A 22,064-nucleotide genomic window follows, 5' to 3' on the forward strand; every position below is an offset into this window, starting at 1 on the left:
TAAAGGATTAAATCAGCTGCTCTAAGTCTGCCAATTAAATAAGCATCTGAGGTAATACCTCTAGAAAACAGACAGACATACTGTTATTTAAACTTTACTTCCCCTAATGAGATTTTTTTGGTCAACACTGTACACTGTAGAGTCAAGTTTAGAGTGGTGCTAGAAAAGCACAGCAGGCCAGGCAGCATCCGAGGAGCAGGAAAATCCATGTTTTGGGCAAAAGCTCATTCCTGATGAAGGGCTTTTGCCCGAAACATGGATTTTCCTGCTCCTCAGATGCTGCCTGACCTGCTGTGCTTTTGTAGCACCACTCTAAACTGGACTCTGATCTCCAGCATCTGCAGTCCTCACTTTCACACTCTGCTCTAGTCTTACAGTCGAGGTCATACTGAAGATGAAAACAATGAAAAATATTGCAATTCTTGATTAGGTATAAAAATGGCTCCAATCCATTCACTCCTTCTTGAACCCTTCTCTTGCATTCCCAGTAGTAAAAACTGTTTCAATGTCATTCCAGTCCAAAGTGTAAATGAAAGTTTGAAAGGTATAAACTAATCTTTAAATAAAGTCCTTTGAGTCTGCTCTCTATTTCTCTCAATGAACAGAAACACAAAACAATTGGGAGTATCTATGAGTAGTATAACTGTGCTGGGGTACACTGAAATGGGTGTAGGCAAAAAAAGAATTTTGTGATCATGAAATTACATCAACTCAAAGGACTGGAACGATAACTAGTTGGTATTAGCTTTTTTTGGGGGGTGGGCATGGAGTTGCTGGTTAGAAGTAAATAAGGGGAAAATTATCCACTTTAAACTGAAATGAACTGGGGGAAGGACAGAGAGAAATAAAACATTAATGGGATATGAAAATATTAAGGAATTTGAGCTTGTTTTGGCAGTTTCTTGTGGTAGGGAACATTCTAAAATTTAAGCATGCAGGGACTTGAGTGAGCAGCAAGTTCATAATCAAATAGCAAATTCATGCTCACTCCTTTACATAATGCATTATATGAAAAATAAATCTAATCAGCATTTTCCTTCCTACACTACGAAAATTATGAAAAAGTGCAATGCAAGAACTAGTCACCCATCTTTTCACAAATCCCAGATCACTTCCAGGTTTCTACATGTCTGCCAATGGATCTCTAAAGCCAATTCCTAGAAAACATAAAAGCAGTGTGGATTGACTAGCTCAATTTCCATCCAACAACGTACAATTCTGGTCTCCCTGCTATAGGAAGGATGCTGTGAAACTTGAACGGGTTCTAGAAAAGAATTACAAGGATGTTGCCAGAGTTGGAGGGTTTGAGCTATAGGGAGGGGCTGAGTAAGCTAGGACTGTTTTCCCTGGAGCATCAGAGGTTGAGGGGTGACCTTATAGAGATTTATAAAATCATGAGGGACATGGATAGGGTGAATAGACAAAATCTTTTTCCCAGGGTGGGGCTGTCCAAAACTGGAGGGCATAAGTTCAAGGTGAAAGGGGCAAGATTTAAAAAGGACCGAAGTGGAAAATCAGAGGGTGGTGCATGATGGAATGAGCTGTCAGAGGCAGTGGTGGACGCTGGTACAGTTACGATATTTAAAAAGCATCTGGATAGGTATATGAATAGAAAGGGTTCAGAGGGATATGGGACAAATGCTGGCAATTTGGACTAGATTTATTTGGGATATCTGATCAATATGGCCAAGGTGGACCAAAGGATCTGGTTACATGCTGTATATGCTAAATGGAGATTCAAATAAATCACTATTAAAACACTCCAATGGAAAGCCAAAACATTGTGCTCACAAGTTCTTTTGAAACAAGTGTCACTGCTAAGGTCTAGAGTTTAGGAATAGCGAATATGAAATTTTTCATCTTACTTTTTCTGTCCTACTCTGTGACATCGGTCTTCTGCTTGCTTATCATTGTAGGGGTTGCAGTCGATATCATGAAGGATGACAATGTTGGCTGAGGTTAGGTTTATACCCAGTCCTCCAGCTTTAGTTGATAACAGGAAAACAAAAATATCCATATCTGTATTAAACTGATCAATCAAGTGGATTCTGAAAAAGAAAATTAGTTAAAGAGTCACTTCCAAATATTTTACAACTAAAAATGCAAAATGTGTTCATAAAAGTTAACGCCCCTCAGAGAGGATTAAAATACTCAAATTATTAAGGGGAATTCAAACATTTAAAGCGAGTAAGAAAATTGAAGTTGAGTAGTGAAATATGAACACATTTTGAATAGTAATGATCAGACATCTTTTTAAGAAAAAAAGGTGAAATGAAGTACTTTTAAAAGATTCAGGCTCTTGCATTATCTAGACTTCTTAGACATTATCTCAATTTGGAACACCTCAAATAAATACCTGCCTGGAAAAGTTACAAGCATTAACTCCAAAGTAGTTAACTTCACCAAACAGGGATACAAAAAAAAAATCTTGATATGTTAGGGAAGAGCAAACCATAGCAGTAAATAACATTAGCACAGTAAAACCCTCAGATTAGAAAAATAGAAAAAAAGAACAAAAAGTATTTTAATACAATTCAATTGTTCATGATGCGCTTAGTTCTGCAAGTCATTCAGAATGAAAACAGTAACAAAGTCGTCAAAAGCTTGCATGGAACTTTACAGTTACTAAATGGAACATTCAATCTGAAAGGTGGTGTTTCAGGAAAAGCTCTCACCGAAATTCACTGACAACTTCTAAAAAATGCTGAAGCAAAATTCGCTTGTGGGAAATGGACATCACTGGCTGGCCAGCACGTCTATTGCCCATACCTTGCTGCCCTTGAGAAAATGGTAGTGAGCTGCCTTCTTGAACCGCTGCAGTCCAAATGTTCTAGGTTAACCCACAATGCCCTTAGGGAAGAAATTCCAGCATTTTGACCCAGCAACCGTGAAGGAACAGCAATACATTTCCAAGTCATGACGGTGATGGCCTGGAGGGGAACTTGTAGATGGTGTTCCCATGTATCTGCTGTCCTCATCCTTCTTGACAGAAGTTGCTGTGGATTTGAAAGATGCTGTCTAAGGATCTTCTGTGAATTTTTGCAATGCATCTTGTAGATAGTACATACTGGTGTTACTGAACATCAGTGATGGAGGAAGTGATGCCAAACAAAGTGGGCTACTTTAACCTAAATGGTGTCAAACGTTTGAGTGTTGTTGGAGTTGCATTCACCCATGCAAGTGGACAGTAGTCCATCACACTCCTGACTTGCGCCTTGTCAATGGGACAAGATGTTGGGGAATCAGGTGGCGAGTTACTTGCCACAGTATTCCGAGCCTCTGGCCTGCTCTTGTAGCCACTGCTTTAAAATGACAAGTCCAGTTGAATTTCTGGTTAATGGTAACCCAAGGGTGTTGATGTTTGGGGATTCAGTGATGGTAGCACTATTGAATGTCAAGGGGTTAAGATTAAATTGTCTCTTATTATAGGTGTCATTGCCTGGTTTGTGTGGAATGCATGTTACTTGTCACTTTTCAGCACAAGCCTGGATATTGTTTAGATTTTGTTGCATTTGAACATGGACTGCTTCAGTATCTCAGGATTCGTGAATGGTGCTGAACATTGTATAATCGCCAGCAAATATCTCCATTTCAGACCTTATGATGGAGGGAAGGTCATTGGTGAAGCAGACAAAAATGGTTGAGCCTGGGACACTACGCTGAAGAATTCCTGCTGTGATGTCTTGGACCGGAGATAACTGATTTCCAACAGCCACAACCATCTCCTATGTGCTAGGTATGACACCAAGTGAAGAGTTTGACTTGATACCTACTGATTCCAGTTCTGCTGGAGTTTCCTGATACCAACTCGGTCAAGGACTGCCATTCCCACCTCCCCTCTGGCATTTAGCTCTTTTGTCCATGTCTGAACTAAGGCTGTAATGAGGTCAGGAGCTGAGTGGCAGTAGCAGAATTCAAACTGGGCATCATTGAGCAGGTGCCACTTAATAGCACTGTTGATGATACCTTCCATCATTTCACTGCTGATTGAAAGTAGACTAACGAGACAGTAATTAGCTGGGTTGGATTTGCTCTGCTGTATATACAGGACATTTTCCACATTATCGGGTAGATGCCAGTGTTGTAACTGTTCTGGAACAGCTTGGCTAGGACAGTGACAAGTTCAGAAATACAAATTTTCAGTACTATGGCCAGTACGTTGACAGGGCCCACAATCTTTGCAGTATTTAGTCCTTCCAACCGTTTCTCGTTATCACACGGAGTGAATTGAATGGCTGAAGACTAGTATCAATAATGCTGAGGACCACTGGAGGAGGCAGCGATGGATCAATCACTTGGTACTTCTGGCTGAAGATTGCTACGAACGCTTCAGCTTTATCTTTTGCACTTGTGTTTTGAACTCTTGAATCATTGAGTACGGGGATATTTGTAGAACCTTCTCCTAAGAGTTACTTGTCCAGCACCATTCACAACTGGATGTAGCAGGACTGCAGGGCTTAGATCTGACCTGTGAGTAATGGGATCACTTAGCTCAGTCTATCACTTGTTGCTTATGCTGTTTGGCATGCAATTAGTCCTTTTCGGTATTTTGAGATATTTTGAGGGAAATCTCTCTATACACTAGACTCTACTGAATCCCTGTGGATTCCATTCCTAGACCAAAAACAGACCAATTTAGCAAATAACAGTGTCCTCTGTGAAAATCAAAACTACTCTCTGCCTTGAAGCATGCTTCTTTCAAGTTTTGCAAGCCAAGCTACAGTGGGAAAAGGTTTTTTAAAAAATTGAAAAGACAGCACTGATAAGAAGGGATTTTGGAAAAGAGCAATTGATACTCAAAACATAGAAGTTGAATCAATGAAAGCAGAAAACATGGAAGCATTCCTGACAAGCAGCACCAATAAGACAATAATTCATTTTGTTGAAACAACTAAGTATATTAACTGTCGACTTCATTGTTGCAAAGCACAGATATCCTGAAGAAACTGCTTAAATACTTTATGCACTTATTCAAAAACTGTTAAGGATGAGCTAAAATAAAATATAAAATCACATTTAATTTTTAAACTTACACACACAAATCTTTTCTAATTGTCTGCTTTTTAAGACGCAACTGAAAGTTTCCAACCTTGAGTCAGTAACTTACTGCTATAACTGTGACCATTTGCAGATGCTACAATTTCTTGGACAAATAGGACGAGTCAACAAAATGCTGAAATTAAGTGAAATAATGTATGTTTTATGCAAACAGTACAATAAAGTGAAATACACATTAACTTTACCTATCAGAGATTTGGGTTTTGCCATCCAATCGAAGATATCGGTGTTTATGGTGCCTCAAGAATACTTCCAGAATGTCCAACATCATAGTAAACTGACTAAACAGCACAACTCTGGAACCCTAAAAGCAATATCAAATTGGAGGCATTGATATAAAATTGAATTAGAGCTGGAGCTTCTCAGTTTTATTTCAGCACACATCAGTTATCAGCATACACACACAGGCACTTGTTTTCTTTTCAAGTAAGTATCGTATTCTGTTAGCCATAGTTAAGTCCAGAGAGTTAAGCATTACGATGTGCAAACTATTTGTTTTATTTTTAAAATGTCCAATAAAATTATATTCAGATAGATGTTATGGATTGAAAATAGCATTGTGTAAAGACTTAACTAATGAATTAATATAATTGGAATATAAGAGACTAAAAATATAACTGATAGTTTCCTGCATTATGAATAAGTCTTGAGTGCTTTTTCTTCCCCACATTCTTATCACAAACCTTCTGTGCAGACCATTTGTTTGTTCTATCCAAAATATTCTTTTGCGCTAAGGGCAGAAACAGAGTTCCTACAATCCATTTCCAAGCCCTGAGCATGCTACTCAAACCTTGAACATGAGATGTTAACAAATTCAGCAAAAATATTGACTGAATGCATGCTCTGCTCAGCTTACACAACATAAAAACACAGCAAAAGCAACTATCCATATATTATTTCTAACTTACCTCCAGTAGATGATCAAAAACAAAAGGGAATAAACATTACAATTGTTTGGAAAATTACCTCCTCTTTAAGTTCTGTAAGTATATTCTCCAGAATTTGGAACTTCCCAGAATCCAAAAGCAGCTCCATTTCTAACTGAAAGCTTCTTATGCTACTGTATTCTTGACACAAATGGTGCAATTCAAAATCCGTCATCGCCTCCATGTCTTCAAAGATGAGATCAGGGTTGGCATCTCTGTGAGTGGGCTCCTGAGGATGGAATGAATTAGCACTAAAGGCTCCTTTCTGCATCTCAGTCATGTAACCATCATACACTATCAAAGGGGAGTGAGTTTTAGTCTTAGTTTTACTTAAGACATTTAATTTGCCAGTACATAACAATAAATGCTATACAAAAGCCACTTATTTCTGTAAAGGAACTTCATTCAAATTTATCATCTTAACTTTGCTGGAAGTAGCTAGTTAGGGTTTTATTTTAAATCACAGAAATTAAGAAGAATATTTTGAAATAGGAGCAACTTTAGAGGTGATCAGAATTCTTACCTTTTTCATCAGCTTGGCCATTTTCCTCAACTTTTCCACAGTGTAATATTGCCTATGAAGTAGCGGGTGGTTGGCCATCTTTCGAAGTTGCATCATCACATTACATAACTCATTTTTTTCTGAGATAAACATAAAAGTGATAATTGTTCACTTATTGCTCAGGTTAGAATTCCTCAAACAAACTGCATTCTGTTAACTTGTTTGAACAACTTCTCACACTTTCCGTTTACGAAGCTGAGAAGACTTGTATTAAAACAAATAAATGTATTCATACAAATTACTTTGACTGTCATTTTTTAAGGCAGTTGTGTGGCATGTTTCTTCAAGTTTTGATATTGTAGAGTGACATGTGATGTTCCTTAAAACCATCCATGCATAATGATCTTGAAGATCATCCCATACTACTCTCACCAGCACAGTACTATGGAGCAAAGTGGATGCAAACGCCCATGCGTCACCGAAGACAGCATTTAATTTTTAATTGTAGAAAGACTTGGGAATACAACTGTAAAGGTCTTTGATAAAAAAAACATAAGGAGTGAACAAAGTTGAGTTTAAAGTAAATTCTTCATTTATTTGCCAAGGAGGATTCTGCATCAGGAACATGTATCATCATTTTAGTCTAAGTGGAAAGACTTTTTAAAAGCTTTTAACGAAAAAAACCCGACAAAAATACCCGATTAAAAAATGAATATAGCCAATTGCACTTAATTAGATTGAACATACAACACAAAATTAGTCATCAACAGATATAGAATGTACCATTACTGTTGATTGATTTCTTCAACTTCTTGTAGAGAGCAGCGTATGCCTGTTCTTGTTTATCAGACATTGAACATATTTCTACACGGTCTCGCTTGGGTGGAAGCTGTTGTAAGACCTAAACAACAAATTTGTATATTTGAATGATGAGGAAACAACTTTCAAAACAAAAAAACAGGAAAGGGAAAACAACATTGATATCTCATGGATATTTGGAATCGCTTCTTCCTATATTTGGACTTATGCTTGCTAGGAAAACACAGACTATTTTATTTTAGCAAAATGTTAGTTATAAGATGATTAATGTGGGGTGATACAGGTATCCAAGCTTTTTTTGTTTTGCAGGCGACAGACATTTAGCTTCAAGGGCCAGTCACCCGGGTTCGATTCCACCTCAGGCAACTGACTGTGGGTTTGCACATTCTCCCTGTATATTATGAAAGTGTAGGTGAGTTCTGTACCTTTAAGGGAGAGTGAAGGCTGGCAAGGACTGAATGACACCACACAGAGTGTGCTGAACAGTTTAAAAATGTAACATTTGGTTGTGAAATAAATAGCTGGAACTGTGTTGCCATGGTACATTACAAATTCGATTCAGCCAGTTTAAATTATGTCTCAAGATACCAAAATCCAATCAAATTTGAATTTTATTGTTTTGATGACACCAAATCAATGAGACGGTCTGATGTTTTGGGGTATATAAAATCGGGTATTTTGAACAGTTGGGGAGAACGACAAACAGCAGCGAAGCACCAACCGCTGTCAGAAAAGCTCTGAGAGGTACCTGTCCACAAGACATTTGTACAACAGAAGACTGAAGGAAAGACCACTAAGGAAAATCTACAGAGGAAAACGTACAGAGGAGAATTGACACAGCTGGCAGGTTTTGCAATATGATTTTGTGTACATCTTATTCCAGGTTTTTCATTTTTAAAATCGGACCAGTATTATACAGTGGGAGGTAAAAGATAGGTTTAAAAAGGAGTTGTAAATAGCTGCTGCCTAATGTTCTCTTTTGTACTTAAAAGAATAAAATTGTTAATGTTATCTATAAATAGTGATATTTGGGATAGTTCTTTGTCACTTGAAATTTCGCAGATTATCGCATGAGGTGAGCTTTTCTGTTTGTCTGGTTTAAAGCAGCAGAGGGCATTACCCAGTGTTGTAACATCAGGTTTGTGTGGGTTTCCTCCCACAGTCCAAAGAAGTGCAGATTAGGTGAATGCTAAATTGCCCATAGTGTTCAGGGATGTGTAGGTTAGGTGCATTAGTCAGGGGAAATGTAAAAGTTGTAGGGTATGGGAATGGGTCTGGACGGGAAACTCTTTGGAAGGTCGGTATGGACTTGTTAGACCAAATGGCCTGTTTCCACACCGTGGAGGTTCTATGAATATATATCACTGAAACTAAGTCAGTACCTTGTTGATGTTAGAGGGAGATTGATGTTCACAAGTTGACAGGTCATTATAATATTGTTGCTATTGAACGTTTGCTGTGCAAAAATTAGTTGGCAAATTTCCTACGTTACAATCGCTATATTTTAAAACCCCTTCTTTGGTTTTAAAGCATTTTGAGATGCACAGGAGTCATGAAAAATGCAATATCAATGCAAATGGCCACTTTTTTGCACTGATGGAAGGTCATTGATCTGCAACTTTAACTTGTTTTTTCTCAGTGCAGATGTTGTTTAGGCTCTTTAGTGCTTCCACAACTTTCGATGTATGTCAACTTTCCAAAAAAAAGTATTCTCATGAGGGATTCATTGAGTCAGAAATGTACAGCATGAAAACAGACCCATCAGTCCAACTCATCCATGCTGACCAGATATCCTAAACAACATCTAGTCCCATTTGCAAGCACTAGGTTAATATCCATCTAAAACCTTTCTATTCAATAGACAATAGGTGCAAGAGTAGGCCATTCAGCCCTTCTAGCCTGCACTGCGATTCAATATGATCATGGCTGATCATTCCGAATCAGTATCCTCTTCCTGCCTTATCTCCATAACCCTTGATTCCACTATCTTTCCTATCCAGATGCTTTTTAAATATTTTATTTGTACCAACCCCCACCACGTCCTCTGGCAGCTCATTCCATACATCCAGCACGCTCTGCGTGAAAACGTTGTCCCTTAGGTCCCTTTTAAATTGTTCCCCTCTCACCTTAAAGCTATGTCCTCTGGTTTTAGACACCCCCACTCCAGGGAAAAGATGTTGTCCATTTATCCTATCCATGCCTCTCACGATTTTGTAAACCTCTACAAGGTCACCCCTTAGCTTCTCACGCTCCATGGAGAATAGCCCCAGCCTATTCAGCCTCTCCCTATAGCTCAAATTGTCCAACCCTGGCAACTTCATTGTAAATCTTTGAGCCCTTTCAAGTTTCCTACATGAAGGAGATCAGAATTGAACAAAGTATTCCAAAACTAGCCTAATCAATGTTGTGTATAGCTGCATTATGATCTCCAACTCCTTTACTCAGTGCGCTGACCAATAAAGGCAAGCATACCACCAAATGCCTTGTTCACTATGCCATCTACCTATGACTTCACTTTCAAAGGTAGTTTCCTGCAGGTCAGCATCACTGCAAAAACAGGCAGCATTAAAAGGTAATGCAATCACTGCACATAACATGCTGAGAACATTCAGCAATATGTGAAATATGCATTAAAAGACCTATTTTTTAAAAAACAGAAACATTGTTCAGATAAAATTCGGCAAATCAGGAATGAGCCAAGACACCAGATTACAGGAAAAACTATGTTACCTCACTCTTTACTCTCCTCAGAATAAATGGCTTCATGATCTTCTTGGCATGAGCAATTCTCCCTTTTTCAAAACTACTTTGCTGTTCCAAGGTTTTCTATAAAGAAACAAGACAAACTATAGGATAAATACATCAAGATAATGGAACAGTAGCTGTGTTAATATATTTATAAAGTTAAGCATATCTGCACTTGAATAGAGGATGAGAAGAAATATGAAAAATGGTATAAAGAAAATATTCAAGCATACAAGTTATAAAAAATCATCTGTACAGAAAGTGAATAAAAACAGTAATATTCATAACTCACACTGTTGAAACCATCAACTAGACTAGCTATATACACAGCTCTCAAAAGGCTAAATTTAATTTTCAGTAGCAATAATTCAACACAAAATGAGTGCAACTACTACTTCAAACAAAAACAGTAAACGCTGGAGAAGCACAGCAGGTGTGAAGAGATAGAGTTAATGTTGAGTCCAAGGATTGTTCTTCAAAACTGAAAGAGCTGCAAAATTGTGCTTTTTATGCTGTTAATAGAGGGGGGAAAGTGTCAGAACAGATTGTGGGAGCAAAGAAAAAAGGGGGTGACCATGGCTGCAAAGGATAATTTGAGATACAAAGTAAGTTTGACAAAGAAAATATAAGTCACATGATACCAAGTTGTAGTCCCACAAGTTTAATTTGAAATCAAAATAACTAATTTTGGAGCCTGGACATCTGACGAAGGGGCAGCGCTCAGAAAGCTTGCGAGTTCAAATAAACATATCAGACTATAACCTGATGTCATGTGACTTCTGATCTTGCGCATACCAAACCAACACCAGCAGCTCCACATCAGAGAGGAAATATGTCAGTTCTGCTGACAGCAAAGCCAACAAGATTGACATCAGACAGACAGGTAGGATTTGTAATCAAAATGGAGCTCATGCTGTGAGGCTCTTGGACTCTGAGTGCAGGTTCATAGCTCCATGAAACTGGAGTCGCAGGTAGATAGGATAGTGAAGACGACGTTTAGTATGCTTTCTTTTATGGGATAGAGTATTGAGCACAGGAGTTGGGAGGTCATGTTGCAGCTGTACAGGACATTGGTTAGACCACTGCTGGAATATTGCATGCAATTCTGGTCTCCTTCCTATTGGAAAGATGTCGTGAAACTTGAAAGGGTTCAGAAAAGATTTACAAGGACGTTGCCAGGGTTGGAGGATTTGAGCTATAGGGACCAGGCTGGGGCTGTTTTCCCTGGAGCAACGAAGGCTAAGGGGTGACCTTATAGAGGTTTACAAAATTATGAAGGGCATGGATAGGATAAATAGGCAAAGTCTTTTCTCTGGGGTTGGGGAGTCTGGGGCATAGGTTTAGGGTGAGGGGGGGAAAGATATAAAAGACCTAACTGGCAACTTTTTCACACAGAGGGTGGGGCATGTATGGAATGAGCTGCCAGAGGAACTGGCGGAGGCTGGTACAATAGCAACATTTAAAAGGCATTTGGATGGGCATATGAATATGAAGGGTTTGGAGGGATATGGGCCGGATGCTGGCAGGTGCGACTAGGTTGGGTTGGGATATCTGGTCGGCGTGGACAGGTTGGACCGAAGGGTCTGTTCCCATGCTGTACATCTCAATGACTAAAATGTACAGGGTGATCGATTGAACAAAAGACTGGCGGGGAGCAAAGTGAACATAAGGGAAGCCCTATCATTGTGTTGGAATGGAGGAGGAAAGACATGAGGGCAGAAGTGCGGAAAATGATTCGGACAAGAACGAGGGCCCTGACAACCATGGTTGGAAGAATCCTTGGTTAGTGAAGGACATGTTGGAGGCTCTCCTGTGGAAGGTGACCTCATTGGAATGGATGTAACAGAGATACAGCAATTGAAAGAATAGAAGTGAGCAGGGTGGGAGGAAGTCTGGTCAAGGTTACGTCAAGGCTGTAGTGAATATAAGTGGACAGCCTCACCCCAGAATTAGAAACAATGATATCAAAGCAAGAGGAAGAGTGAGAAATGGACCAAGTGATGAGAAAAAGGAAAGAAATTGGAAGCAAACGGCAACATTTTTTCTAATTATGGGAAAGAGCAGGAAACAGCACCGACACCATTATTGACACATTAGTGAAAGAGTTGCGGGAAGTATTGTAGAAACACTTTCAGTATATTGCTGGAAAACATTTGATGCACTCAGGTTCACTTTAAAACAACTGCCTTCACAAAGGCTTCCACAAGTGCTAGTATCCTGAAGTTTCAATATCGGATTCCTTATCTAGAAACTGCGTTCATATAATCTGGCATGGAACACTTTACAGGCCTGTAATGGCAAATTCTCATCTGTATCCAAAGAAATGATCTTGCCCACTCCTGACAGAAAAATGCTGACTTTTATTTACATTGATGTTGGAACAATACTGACCGAATCACCCCCATCAACAGTTTACAACTTACCTGTAATAGCAACAAATCTGTTTAGCTTATTTTGATGCGCCTGATCCTAGTGGTAAAGGACCAGCACAAATACATCAAAATATTGTTTCTAAAAAACACGTTTCTATAAAAAAATTGAGTTGCAAACATAAATAATGATAGAAATTTTGAACTCATTATCATTGAAGTACTCTAGTCCAACAAATGTTTTATTTTTAAAATAAATCAACTGTACATCAACACAGCTATTGTTTAAAACATTTAACGCTTACACTTTTCGAGGAAAACATCCTGCGAATCTCACTAGTACTGCTGCTGAACATATTTGGCATGACAAAATTCAACAGAGACATCAATTCGAGGAGATTATTCTGCAGTGGAGTCCCAGTCAACAGCAAGCGATGTTCAGCCTAGTAATTAGAAAAAAAATTCAGCCAATGAATTTGCACTGAATGCTCGATACTTTAATGTTATAGGGACTCAGCACCACTAGAGGGTGCACCAATCCAAGAATTTTGATCAGAATATCAAACTTATACAGAATACTCCCCATTCAAAAGTATTCTTATTCAATACATTCACATACTGGAAAAAAAAACTATTACAAGAAACAATTTGTTCTATGGCAGTAAATATTTAGAATGAAAGGGTATTGGAATAATAGAAAACAACAAGCATGAGCTACGTTAGCCTGATGATTAAAATAAGTAAGTAACTGTAGATTTAGTTGGCCTTCAAATGTTTTTAAACTTACGTTAAATGTCATAAGATGCTGATATCGAATGGAACTCATATTTTTCAGCATGTGTCCTTCATCAAAAATTGCATAATGGAGCTTTAAACGTCGAAAGAGACTGCGGTCATCTGCATTACTTATTGAGCAGCTATACCTGTTGATTAAAGCAACAAACAGATTGCATAAATTTTGCTGTTTGAGTTTGAAGTGACAAAATATTGAAGTGGTTTTTAGCATTTCAAAAGCTCCTTCATTAATGGTTTTGATTGAGTTTTAAAAAAAAAACAACTTGCCCTGACCTTGTCAATGATTAAAAGAAACTGGACAAAATGGGGATTAGGAACTTCATATAAACATGACAATCCAATAATTTTTTCTGCTTCAGCAGCATCTATTTTGAATGGTTAAGTAGTAATCAGAATATAGACATCAAATCAAAACTTCAGTTATCAATGAACTTGCACCGAATGCTCAATATTTTAATATTGTTGGGCCTCAGCACTTCTAGAGGGTGCACCAATCCAAGAATTTTGTACCAGCTTTTAGCAATGGCAATTAACGACAGACTTTTACTCCCTCTTGTGGCAAAGAGCGAGTGCAACAGAACAATGCTCAACATTGTTGAAAACTTCAACCAAGTGTGCAAAGTGAGTGCACATTTTGTATCTCTACATTCATCTATGCAAACACTTGTATGCACCAAACTTCAATGTCTAGATGTATTATCCATAGGCTTCTGCATTATTCAACAATCACAAATCTCTGTTGAAAGAGTGCATGCAATAGAAATTCCATTACTTACGTAGTCACAATTACACTGAAATCCACAAACTTGTGAAGTATATCAGATCTGAGGACTTTCCGGTCTTCTAAAGATCCTAAGCACCAAAAGCATCAAATCCATAAATTACTTAAAATAAAGAGTAAAAGGTACTTTACCTAATGAAATTATACAGCTAAGTGATGCATTAAGGTGAGGATTAGTACGATATGTGTATCTATCGTAATATTTTATTCTATTTCTCAACAATACCATTAGACCACAAGCTGTAGGAGAATTGGGTCACTCAGCCCATTGGGTTTTGTCCACCATTCTAAAAAGATGTAACTAGCAGAGTCGGCAAGGGGGAGCCAGTTGACGTATACGTGGACATTCAGAAAAGTCCTGAATGAGAAATTATTGTGCAAGATTGAAGTGCACAGGATTGGGGAAAGTGTATTGAAATGGATGGAAAACTGGTTGGCAGAGAGAAAAAAAAAGGAATTAATGGGGTCCTTTCCAAATTGGCAGGCAGTAACTAGTGGGGTGCCACAACTATTGGTGCTAGGACCCCAGCTATTCACAATATATATTAATGATTTGAATGTGGGAACAAAATGTAACATCTCAAAGTTTACAGATAATACCAAGTTAGGTGGGAGGGTGAACTGTGACAAGAATGCAGAGATGTTTCAACATATTCTGAACAGGTTGGGTGAGTGGGCAAACCAATGGCAGATGCAGTATAATTTGGATAAATGCAAGATTATTCACTTTGGAAACAAAAACAAGGCAGCAGATTACTACCTGTATAGCAGTAAATTGGGGGAGGGGAGTGTGCAGCTGAACCTGGGTGTCCTTGTGCACCAGGCGCTGAAGATTGGTATACAGATGCAGCAGGTGGTAAAGAAGGCAAATGGTATGTGGCCTTCACTGTGAGAGGTTTAGAGTACAAGAGCAGGGATGTGTTGTTGCAGTTATACAGGGACTTGGGAAGGCGACAGCTAGAATATAGTGTGCAGTGCTGTCTCCTTTCCTGAGGAAGGATGATGCTGCTCTCGAGGGAGAGCAGCGAAGGTTTACCAGGCTGATTCCGAGGATGGCAGGATTGATGTAGGAGGAGAGATCTGCAAGGTTAGGAATGTTTTTGCTGGAGTTCAGATGAATCGGGACGGGGAGGAAAGAATCTCACTGGGGCTTACAAACTTCTATGACGACGAGACAGCGTAGATATATGGAGGATGTTTCCAATGGTGGTTGTGCACAGGACCTGAGGTTATAGTCTGAGGATTTGGGAGTGCGACATTTAGGACAGAAATGAGAAGACATTTCTTCACCCAAAGAGTAGTGGGCCTGTGAAATTCATTGCCACAGGAAGTTGATGATGGCAAAACATTGAATGTAATCAAGGTGCGGTGAGATATAATACTTGGGGAGAATGGGATCAAAGGTTATGGGTAGAAAACAGGATTAGGCTATTGAGTTGGATGATCAGCCATGGTTGTGATGAATGGCAGAGCAGGTTTGAAGGCGGGGGAATGGCTTCTTCCTATCTTTAATCTTTCTATTCAATCATGGTAGATATGTTTCTCAATCCCATTCTCCTGCCATCGCCCCAAAACCGTCAACCCCCTTATTCATCAAGATCCTACCTATCTCCTCAATGCACTCAATGACTTGACCTCCGCAGACTTTTGCACAGATCAACCATGGCTGGCTGAAGATCTCAATTCTTAAAAGGTTATCCCCTTCATTGAGACTGTGCCCTCAGGTCCTAGTCTCTCCTACTACTGGAAACTTGTTTTCCAAGTCCACTCCATCCAGGCCTCTCAGTATTATGAAGTCTTAATCAGATCATGCCCGCATCTTTTTAAACTCCATCGAGTGCAGATCCAGAGCCTTCAACTGTACAAATATGACAAGCCTCATCACTGGGATCATTCTTGCGAACCTCCTCTGGACGTCCCCCAATGTTAGCACATCCTTCCTTAGACACATGTCCCACATTACTCAATATCCGAAATGCAGTCAAATCAGAGCCTTATACAGCCTTGGCAGTACATTGTTGCTTTGGTAGTCCAGCCCTCTTGAAATGAATGCCTACATTGTATTTGCCTACCCAATCCCCAACTGAACTTGTATGCGAACTTGAAGAGAATCTTGAATTAGAACTCCCAAGTCCCCCTGTGCTTCAGATTTTGGAACTCACTTCCTATTTAGAAAATAGTCTACAGCTGTATTCTTCCCACCAAAGTGCATAAGCACCATTTCCCACATCTTTTTCACGTTTGCTACTTCTTTGCCCACTTGCCCAACATGTCCAAGTCCTTCGGCAGCCTCCTGTTTCCTCAACACTGCCTGTCCTTCCACCTTTTTTTGTGTCACTTGGAAGCTTAGCAACAATGCCCTCAGTTTCTTCATCCAGATCACTAACATATAATGTGAATGGTTGTGGTCCCAACACTAACCTCTGCAGAACTCCTCTAGTCCCCAGCTGCCATCATGATAAAAAACCTTTACCCCACTTGTGGCCTTCTGCCAGTCAGCTAAATCCCCATCCATGCCAGCATCTTGACCCTTATAACACAGGCTGTTAACTTATTTTATTTAGCAGCTCCTGTGTAGCATCTCGTCCATGGCTTTCTGGAAATCCAAACAGATCACATCCACAGGCTCTCTTTTGTCTAACTTGTCTGTTATCTCCTCAAATAATTCTAAGATTGGTCAGACATGAATCCCCTTGACAAAGCTGTATGGACTCTACTGTATGGACACACTTTCAAGTTCTCCAAAACCTCATCCTTAATAATGGACTCCAAAATCTTACCAATGACAGAGGTCAGGCTAACTGACTGTTCCAATCTTCTGCCTACTCCCCCCCCGGCCCCCTTCTTAAACAGGGGTGTTATAGGAGTAATTTTCCAGGCTTCTGGCACCCTGACTCCAGTGATGCCTTAAAGACCATCACCAATGCCTCTACAATCTCCTCCAGGGCTCTGCAGTCTAGTCCAACCAGTCCAAGTGTTTTATCCACCTTCAGACCTTTCAGTTTCCCTAGCACATTCTTCTTGGCGATGGCCTCCTCACTTACCTCTGGCCCCTGTCTCTCCAAATTCTGGTATGCTGAGGTCTTCCACTGTGAAGACTGATACAAAATATCGACTCAGTTCCTCCACCATTTCTTTGCTCCCCATTACTATTTTGTCAGCCTCATTTTCCAGCAGTCCAATGTTCACTCTTGCTTCTCTCTCACCTGTCTTACCTAAAAACTCCTGAAATATTCTTTTATATTACTAGCTAGCTTATCTTCATATTTCATCTTCTCCTTCTTGCTTTTTCTTTTAATTATCCCCTGCTAGTTTTTAAAGGCTTCCCACTAATTTTCATCTCATTGTATGCCTTTTCTTTTGCTTTTATGCTGTCCCTAAATTCCTTTGATTGCCTCATCCTCCGTTTAGATTTTTTCTTCCTTGGGATGAATTTCTGCTACGGTTCCCAAATTACCTCCAGAAACTCATGCCTTTGTTGCTCCACGATCTCCTTTGCCAAGCTCCCCTCCCAGCTCCTTTTTCATGTCTTTGTAGCTACTTTTATTCAATTGTAGTATCAGTACATCTGATTAAAAAGTCTTCCACTCAAACTGCAAAGTGAATTCTACCATTTTATGGTCACTGCTCCCTAAGGGTTCCTTCATCTTCTTAATCAAGTCTGCCTCATTACACATCACTAATTCTAGAACTGCCTGTTCTAAGTGAGCTCTAACACAAAATGCCCTTAGGCATTCCACAAATTCCTTACCTTGGATTCCACTATCAACCTCATTTTCTCAGTTCAATTGCATATTGATGTCCCCATAATGACTGTAATAACACCTTTCTTATTTGCCTTTTCTATTTCCTGATTTATTTTCTTCCTATTACTAGGAGGCCTGTACATAACTTCCATTAGGATCTTTTTTCCTTTGCAGTTCCTCAACTCTACCCACACAGGTTCTATGCCTTCTGACTGTATATCACTCAGTTTACAGCATGGAGACAGGCCCTTTAGTCCAAACTGGTCCATGCCGACCAAAATGTCATGTACCATTTTCCTGCACTTGGCCCATATCCTTCTAACCCTTTCCTCTCCATGTATTAAAAGGCATTTGGGTAAATGTTATTAATGTACCCACCTCAACATTTCTGCTGGCAACTCAACCCACGTGTACAACTTCTTGCTATTAATTTAATTTCTAACTAACAAGGCAACATCACCCCTCTGCCCATTTACTTGTCCTTTCGAAAGGACATGCTACCTTGGATATTTTTAGTTCTTGGGCCTAGTCCTCTGACAGTCGTTTCTCAGTGATACCCATAATATCATACCTGCCAATCTGTGCGACAAACTCATTTACCTTATTTTGTATACTGCGTGCATTTAAGTACAAAATCCTCAGTTGTGCTGACTGACACCCCACCCCCACACCTGCAACATTCTTAATTGCCCCCTTACTTCTGTTAGATTCGTGATCCTTTCCATATTCTCTGTCCTATTACTTGTTCTGGAACATCAGCTGAGCCCTCTCCCCCTTTAACTTTGATACATAAATTTCCATGCAACTGAACCTACCCCTCCACTATTTAGTTTAAAGCCTGATCTACAACACCAGTTACGCAATTTGCCAGGACTCCGGTCCTAGCATAATTCAACTGGACTAATTAAACCTCATTTATAAAAATCCAAAACTGCCCAATATCATTCCAGATTGTACCAAAAGTGTAATCCTAATAAACTAAGGCCTATTCTCACAGGATTATTTTATTAATCACGTGGTAAAAGTGAAATATTAATGTCCAAATTCTAGTCTCAGATTGGAATTAATTTTATACATTTTTCTCACTCGTTCCCAAAACATTTGTTATTTATCTACATTAACCTGAAACCCATATCTGCCTGCATTTCCTGCTCCAAACCTTATTTTTGCAGCAATGATGTTATTTGCACAGTAATATTTTGTACTTAAATCCCTTAAGCACTGAATTTTAATTGATTCTTCCCAAACAAAAAGCTGCCTATCACTCTTTGCCGAATGGGAATTGTTGCAGTGCACCCCAACATTTTAGTTCCACAGAGTGAAAACTCCAATTTACATTATCAATAATATAAAAGGTTGCAAGTAGGTGCTTTAACTTTTGGCCTCATCTAAACAACTGAAAACCTGATAAATATAATTGGTGACTAAATTTTCTGTATTTGCTTCCTAATTCAGAGCTTCTTCTGCCTAAAACTTGTTTTCCCTAGTCTTAAACATTACACTGGGTAAATACAAGCAGCCAGCATAGATAACATATCAAAATATGTCAAATGATTTTTTAACAGGAATATAAAGCTTGCAGAAGTGAGACATTGCAGCTGTGCACAAACAGCAAAATTTGCAATCTGAAATGCAATTTCAAACAGCACTTGCAATTTTTGAAGCTTGATTCCAACTTGCATAAGAATGCACACGTTCCAATATTAGGGTTTAAAGGTCAACTTATCAGACAAGGAAATGGAGGCAACATGAAAGGACTTTACGAAATTACCCCAGCTTGAAGATTCTTCTCAAATCTGCATTATTTACATTTCAATATACTCCAATTAACAAAATATCAATTTTGTAATAGCCATTTCAATATATTACGCTGAGAAATTTGAATGAAATTTTAAATGAATGGAGTGAAAACTTCAGTCAAGAACTTAACATTCAGATTGTAGTGCACAAAGATAATGGTACATCCATTCTTTCATTATGATACATAATGGAGTAAAAGGCCACAGCTCTATTACTGAGCACAGCAACTAAATGGAATTCAAATAAAGTTTAAAAAAACACAAAATGGCAGGGTGTAGAATAGAACAGAAATTTAAAAACAAACTAATTTATAATACAACAGCATGTGCAATATTTTTGCAATACAGTGGGTCAAATTTTACTGAAAGTCAACAGCATCTGAAGGACATATTCAGTTGGTAATGTGCAAACTGGGAAGCAACTTGCGAGGAAGAAGTATCACCAGAATCATAACATCACCAAAAGTTGCTGATCAATTTGCAGTGCTTTGTCAACTTTGTGAAAACAGCATCTGAAGATTAATCTCAATGTGGCTATGTGAATGGTTGCTGTATATGTCTTAACTAGTACTGGAGCTGTGAAAAACAGGACAATTCACAATGCAAATACAATTACCCCATTTTAAAAACTGTAATAAATGCAAAATATTGCAAATGCTGAAGGTCTGAAGACTTTGGACGTTCATACTGGACTCGAAACTTTAACTCTCTCTCTTCACAGATGCTGTCAGACCTTCTGCATTCCCCCAGGACCACGTTTTTATTATTGAAATAATAATACTTGCCAAATAAATAACCTTGGCACGGCATAAGTGCCGAGCCTATTTTCGTGAAGTGCACATTATTTTCAGAAATATTTAAAGTGATAAAATGAAACATTTATTTATTTTACTTTCCAGTCTGCCCCCTTTCTCTCATTCATTTTTCCCAATTTGTACATCCAGTTTAAGATTAAAATCATTCTGTTTCTTAGTCCTTGCCCTACTCAACACTTAAACCAAAGCAAGTAAAAGCACAAAAATAGTGCCAAATGCTGGAAGCTGACGCAAAAACTTCATGCTTAAATCACACTGGTTAAGGAGACATTTCCAGTGCCATCTCCCATCAATGCCCAAGATATGGGGCTGCATTGCTATGAGCTCACTGTTATTAAAATGTTTAAACATTGAACAGTTATGAACAAATCAAGCAAATGTGGCATGCCATGAGATGTTGAATCCCAGAAAAATCAAATCGGATATGTAAAATTTAGCTTCTAACTTAAAAATTACAAGTTCATCTTTAAGCTCATGCAGCACAGTCATAAAATGCAAAATTCTGCATAAAACCTCAAGTGGAAGATTTTTTTTTGACCCAAAACACAACCAGTTTGATTGTTAGCTATTGTGGTATTTTCCCTCAATATATAAGAAAGGGATGATAACCTTATTTGGGTTGTATTATAGACCCCCTAATAGTCAGAGGGAAATTGAGATTCAAACTTGTAAGGAGATCTCAGCTATGTGTAAGAATAATAGGGTGATTATGGTAGGGGATTTTAACTTTCCAAACATAGACTGGGACTTCCATAGTGTTAAGGGTTTAGATGGAGAGGAATCTGTTAAGTGTGTACAAGACAACTTTCTGATTCAGTATGTGGATGTACCTACTACAGAAGGTGCAAAACCTGACCTCCTTTTGGGTAATAAGGCAGAGCAGGTGATGGAGGTGTCAGTGGGGGTGCACTTTTGGGGCCAGCGACCATAATTCTCTTAGATTTAAAATAATGATTGAAAAGGATAGACCAGATCTAAAAGTTGAAGTTCTAAATTGGAGACAGGCCAATTTTGACAGTATTAGGCAAGAGCTTTCGAAACCTGATTGGGAGCAGATGTTCACAGGTAAAGGAACAGCTGGAAAATGGGAAGCTTTCATAAATGAGATGACGAGAATCCAGAGAAAGTATATTCCTATTAGGGTGAAAGGAAAGGCTGGTAGGTATAGGGAATGCTGGATGACTAAAGAAATTGAGGGTTTGGTTAAGAAAAAGAAGGAAGCGTATGTATGGCATAGACAGGATAGGTTGAGTGAATCCTTAGAAGAGGAGAAAGGAATTGGAAGTATACTTCAGAGGGAAATCAGGAGGGCAAAAAGGGGACATGGGATAGCTTTGGCAAATAGAATTAAAGAGAATCCAAAGAGTTTTTACAAATATATTAAGGACAAAAGGGTAACTAGGGAGAGAATAGGCCCCTCAAAAGATCAGCAAGGCGGCCTTTGGGTGGAGCCACAGGAGATGGGGGAGATACTAAATGAGTATTTTGTATCAGTATTTACTGTGGAAAAGGATGTGGATGATATAGACTGTAGGGAAATAGATAATGACATCTTGCAAAATGTCCATATTACAGAGGAGGAAGTGTTGGATGCGTTGAAACGGGTAAAGGTGGATAAATCCCTAGGACCTGATCAGGTGTAACCTAGAACACTAAAACAGCAGCTAATGAACTTGAAAGACCCTATACAGACAACAAACAAAACTAAT

The 22,064-nt window shown here is 38.9% G+C and overlaps 1 protein-coding gene across 3 annotated transcripts in view; it reads right to left on the minus strand.

Moving 5' to 3' along the window:
- The window catches only part of LOC140485584 (SWI/SNF-related matrix-associated actin-dependent regulator of chromatin subfamily A containing DEAD/H box 1-like), a 125,630-nt gene that overhangs the window by 17,567 nt on the left and 85,999 nt on the right, over window positions 1-22,064 (minus strand). For all 3 annotated transcript variants that reach the window (XM_072583854.1, XM_072583855.1, XM_072583856.1), the window contains 9 exons: window positions 13,991-14,066; window positions 13,207-13,342; window positions 12,725-12,862; window positions 10,036-10,131; window positions 7,270-7,387; window positions 6,508-6,626; window positions 6,025-6,213; window positions 5,244-5,362; window positions 1,866-2,048 (listed from right to left, as the gene is read on the minus strand). In XM_072583854.1, the coding sequence (XP_072439955.1) occupies window positions 1,866-2,048; window positions 5,244-5,362; window positions 6,025-6,213; window positions 6,508-6,626; window positions 7,270-7,387; window positions 10,036-10,131; window positions 12,725-12,862; window positions 13,207-13,342; window positions 13,991-14,066 (1,174 nt within the window). The remainder of the gene's footprint in view (window positions 1-1,865; window positions 2,049-5,243; window positions 5,363-6,024; window positions 6,214-6,507; window positions 6,627-7,269; window positions 7,388-10,035; window positions 10,132-12,724; window positions 12,863-13,206; window positions 13,343-13,990; window positions 14,067-22,064) is intronic.

Source organism: Chiloscyllium punctatum, chromosome 14 (assembly GCF_047496795.1).
Source record: "Chiloscyllium punctatum isolate Juve2018m chromosome 14, sChiPun1.3, whole genome shotgun sequence".
Classification (NCBI taxonomy): Eukaryota; Metazoa; Chordata; class Chondrichthyes; order Orectolobiformes; family Hemiscylliidae; genus Chiloscyllium; species Chiloscyllium punctatum.